This window comes from Neolamprologus multifasciatus, chromosome 4 (genome assembly GCF_963576455.1).
Source record: "Neolamprologus multifasciatus chromosome 4, fNeoMul1.2, whole genome shotgun sequence".
Classification (NCBI taxonomy): Eukaryota; Metazoa; Chordata; class Actinopteri; order Cichliformes; family Cichlidae; genus Neolamprologus; species Neolamprologus multifasciatus.
Genome location: NC_140442.1, coordinates 24,764,708 through 24,769,399, shown reverse-complemented (window position 1 = coordinate 24,769,399; position 4,692 = coordinate 24,764,708). Strand labels below are relative to the sequence as shown.

General features: G+C 42.2%; 1 protein-coding gene across 1 annotated transcript; it reads right to left on the bottom strand.

The window, feature by feature from the left end:
• Positions 1 to 219: 219 nt before the first annotated feature.
• mchr1b (melanin-concentrating hormone receptor 1b) lies at positions 220 to 4,599 on the bottom strand. The gene is made up of 2 exons (XM_085157293.1): positions 1,548 to 4,599; positions 220 to 1,367 (listed from the first exon to the last, which is right to left on the bottom strand). The coding sequence occupies exons 1-2, from the start codon at positions 1,609 to 1,611 to the stop codon at positions 340 to 342; spliced, it is 1,092 nt and encodes a 363-aa protein (XP_085013419.1). The 5' UTR covers positions 1,612 to 4,599; the 3' UTR covers positions 220 to 339.
• Positions 4,600 to 4,692: the final 93 nt, after the last annotated feature.

Genomic DNA, 4,692 nt, shown 5'->3' with positions numbered 1-4,692 from the left:
ACAAAGTCAGTTTTTTTTTTAAATCGCACATGTCAGCTGCAAGTTGCCTATTGTTCCTTTTTTCATTCTCATTCTTTAAAAATATGACGACTACAGTTGATACATTAATTCCTCACAACAAACATAAACACATCTCCAAACTTCACCGGTAGTATCACCAATTGGCGCATTAACGCAGTGTGTGTGGCATACAAATTCCTCGTCTTGTCACATGTTGATGTAAACAGCGGGTGCTTTCCGAGGAGGGAAGGAAAAATGAGAGACGTCTGTACTGGCAGATGGCTCGTTGCTGGGGGTGATAGTTAGCAGTGGTCGGGGGTGGCCAGATAGCTGTCAATCTCAGTGCACAGCCACGGTGACGGGCAGCATGTTTTGGAGCAGTTCCCGCGACGACTGCGAGCGGGATGGATGAGAGCTCTCTGGCGCAACCCTCAAACTCAAGCCTTCAGCCTGAGCAGGGGCGACTCTGAAGCCTCTGTGGGGTGGCCGAATAGCTACAATGAACTGCCTCTTGAATGTTTCGCTCAACACAATGTAGATGAAAGGGTTGATGCAGCTGTTGGCATAGCCCAGGCTGATGGCGATGTTGTAGACATACAGGAAAGCAAAGCTGGGCCGCTGTACTCCGAGGTGGGCCAGCTGGAGGATATAATAAGGGGCCCAGCATAAGAAGAAGGCCAGGCAAATGGCCACTGCCATGCGGGTCACCTTTCTTGTACGCACCCTGAGGCTGCGCTGGGGTAGTGGAGCAACTGTGGCTGACATATTTTGAAGAATCTTGAAGAAGACACTGCAGATGACCACTAAAGGGAGAGCAAAGCCCAAGAAGAACTGGTACAGGGTGAACCAGTATGTATCTGTGGCCGGGTTTGGGAGCAGGAGGGCGCAGCCGACCGAGCCGTCCTTGAGACCCATGAGTCCAGTGTACATCCAGACCGGAGTAATGGAGACCAGAGAAAACACCCACACCAGCGCCACTGCCGCCCCTGCCACAAAGGGGGTTCGAACGTGTTTGAAGCGGATGGGGTGGACTGTTGCCAAGTAGCGGTCCAGAGTCATGACAGTCAGAATGTACGTGCTGACGATCTGGCTGTTGGAATCAAGCGCTGTGATGACAGTGCACATGGTGCCACCAAAGCACCAGGAGCCATTGCCCACGAGCTGGTGAATGAGAAAAGGCATGCCAAGGAGAAAGAGGAGGTCTGCGATGGACAAGCTGAAGATAAATATGTCTGGCACTGATGGATGAGAGCAGAACTTGGTCTTCTTCACAATGGTGTAAATGAGAATGCAGTTCCCAGTGATCCCAAAGAAACAAATAACACCAAAGATGCTGGGCATGAGCACATTGTTGTACTGCTCATGATCTGGTAGAAAAGACAAAAACAGAATGTTCTCCGTCAGCTTTCTTTCCTTATAACTTTTTTTCATTCATTTGTTTTCAAAGTCCCAATAACTACTTTTTGCATGAAAATGAACAACATAATATTTCATCTCTGGTGATAAATCTGTATGCATGTGCCCAATTCAACAGAAGAAAAGCTTACCTTTTTCCAGATTGTCAGGTGAGCTGAGGTACGAAGAAGATGAATTCATAATGTAGTCCTCCATCCAACCTCGAAGAATAATACGAATATACTCTAAAATAACTTATATATCAGTTTAAGGCAAAGAAGATAGATGAGCTTGAGAAAATACGCATATTTTAAATATACATATACATACAAAAATCCAGCTTAAACTGTTGCTTTATGGCTTTAATAGCAGTGGTTCAGCCGCGCGCGCATGTTTTGGTCGTCCAAGACACTTCAGCAGGCACGCGACAGATAAAACGCGCGCGCTCGCGTTTGCTCTGAGTCTGGTATTTGGCAACAGCGAGATAAAGTACTCCGCAACTCGGAGACCCATAAAAAAAAATCATCATTCTTATTTCTAAGTTTGTGTCGTCACCCACTGAACAGCTGTGAGCTATACTCTCCGCCGCCAGTGTGAGTAATACTGGAAGTCATTTTTGAGTGAATACCTAATGGACGATTTCCTCGCTTCGTTCCACCTTATTTTCTTTTAAAAAGCGACCAAATAGCTTAATCATTCACAATGCCGTTATGATGGAGGTCACACGATAGGTTATCTGTTATAAACAGTCTAATTAATTGTCCAACTGAACAGTGTCACTCTCCATATTGTTTGCTGTGTAATATTTGGAAAAGATATGCACATTTCTTATCTCAACTGTGCGGTATTAACATATGGCTAAGTACTTCTGGTAGCAACCCTTGCGTGGTTAAACACAGAAAGAACCCATTTTTGTTTATTCCCACTAGGTGGCAGCATTGTCAAGGTTTTAATACCTCTGCTGTCAAAGGCCAGGATTAAAAGCAGATGTGCAAGAAATGAAAACAGGAAAACAGAAGACCAAATATTCCAGCAATTAGCCAAGTAGAGCTTTATGAGATGGCGTTTATACATATCGTATTTTATGCCCGAAGCCATATGGATCCTTGAACATAATATTGAGAAATTTGCATTCCTGCGTTCTCTAATGTGTCCTACTTTAACCTAGTAGTCTAATTTATTACACTGCAGCTAAAATGCATGAATCTGTGTTCTTAATTTCCCATTTCAGACTGAATCAGATGGACATAAATGCATCTAAGTGAGAAATGTGTTATGTATGTGACTATAGTTAACAGTGATAGTAGTTAATTGTAGTTTGTTGGATAATGATAGATATGGGTGACAGTTTTGTGGCAAGGGGGAACGAACTAGGGTGTGGCATTGGTAAATCTTTAGTTTACAGTGAACATGTTCACTTCTCTGCCTTTACATATTTGGCAGTCCTTTTGTCTTGTCAGATATGGTGTTGACAATTAGGTAGGCGGTTTAAAGTAAACTAGAAGATGACCATGCTATAAGGTTAAGCCAGAACACACAGCTGAAAAACTCAATGAAAGTCTGTGAATGAGTTAATGCATAGCCATCCTGCAGCTTGCCTGTGACTGAAAGAGAGACTCGAGACAACATGAGACAACATCACAAGTTTTCAGGGCCATAAAGGTCATTCACTCATTGGAGCAGGTTATGTTCAAGATAACAGATCAACGCTTACAAATCCAACGCCTACTGACCGGGTCTCTCTGAAGACACTGTAGTTATTCCCAGAAGAGCCCACAGATCAATGAGTTGTCAGTGAGATGGTCTCAAATTTCTAGCTTTCCATTAGAATCAATAATAAGGGACTTTATCGCTTGTTTTATTTTTTTGCTGCCTGCAAGCTTTTTATAACCAATCAATTCTACATGAGAGTCCTAAAGTATTGCAGGCTTGTTGACCTTAAATGCCTTCTATTCACCACAATTATGATTTTTTTGGCATCTCACAATCATTAGACACCACAAGATTTTAGCTCAAAGAATAAGGATAAACATATAGTCCACAAGACATGATGATGATGATGATAAATCTTTATCCCGTTTTGGGAGTATTCGTTTGTTACACAACTGAGATGATGAATAATAATATATTAATGATAATGATAATATTATCTGGTAGGTGCCTCTCTGTCAGATATATTGTGATAGCATGTGGCAGTGGAGCTGAATCAGTGTTAGAGAAGGTGGTCATCATTTTTGCTGCATACATTGAAGGATCTCAGCTTCAACGGAAAGAGCCATCTCATCCTCTTGTTTTATACGGCTTCTTTGTTTAGCCTGTTGTCAGTGTGGATGCCCAGGTACTTTTAGTCCTCCACTACATCAACATTCATGTAGCCATCCTCTTCTTTCTGAAGTCGATCACCTGTCTGATCTTATTACCACTTGCTACCACTCCACAACATCATCCTATAGTACTCTATACTCCTCTTTCTCCTGCTCATCACTAATACACCCAACCAGAATCAGATTATTGTCATCAGATTATTTCTATAAGTGCCATGACCTGCAATTGTACTGAACGTCTCTGTACAAACTACACGGAAATGGAGACAGCAGAGTCTCCTGTAGAGCTACTATACCGTCACCAAATCAGACAAAGCTCTGCCTAATCTCACAAACTGCAGCCTGGCTATCGGGTAGTCACATGGATTCCTTGTGGACAAGTTTACTGACATTTCCTATAGCTTTTCTTTGCGGCTGAATCCATTAAGTCCGATCTGTTCACAGGTAGTGATGTTAGTGATAATACTGGCTTGCACAGTTGTCATCTTTTGCCAGCTTTCCTTTCTTTAATTGCAGCTGAGTTTCTTTCATCTTGGATTACATATTTTATTTCCTCTTTTTCTCTCCGTGTTATAGTTTGTTCTTCTTTTGAGGATTATGAAAACAGTTTGGTTCTGCCCATGCTGTAGTGTCACTGCCTCTTGGATAACCTTTCAGAGTGCCATTTTCACGTGATTAGCTGGTGTAATTGCTGACGTTAGGTTTAGTTAAACCAGATTATTTAAAAGTTATCTTGGCTAAACTGATCTGAGTGCCTTAATCACGTGGTACAAACAGGTGATATTTAGCTGTTGATAAAAAAAAGAAATTGAACGATTTAGAGTGAGTGAATCTTAACTACTAGTATGTCTCTGCGAAAAGTATTTTCCTTAACACTGAAAAAGACTAGCAGGGAGGAGCTTACGTACACGGAGGCAGATCCTCCCAGTTCTTTGGAAGGAAGCGGAAATGAGCGTCATAAACCTTATGCTAG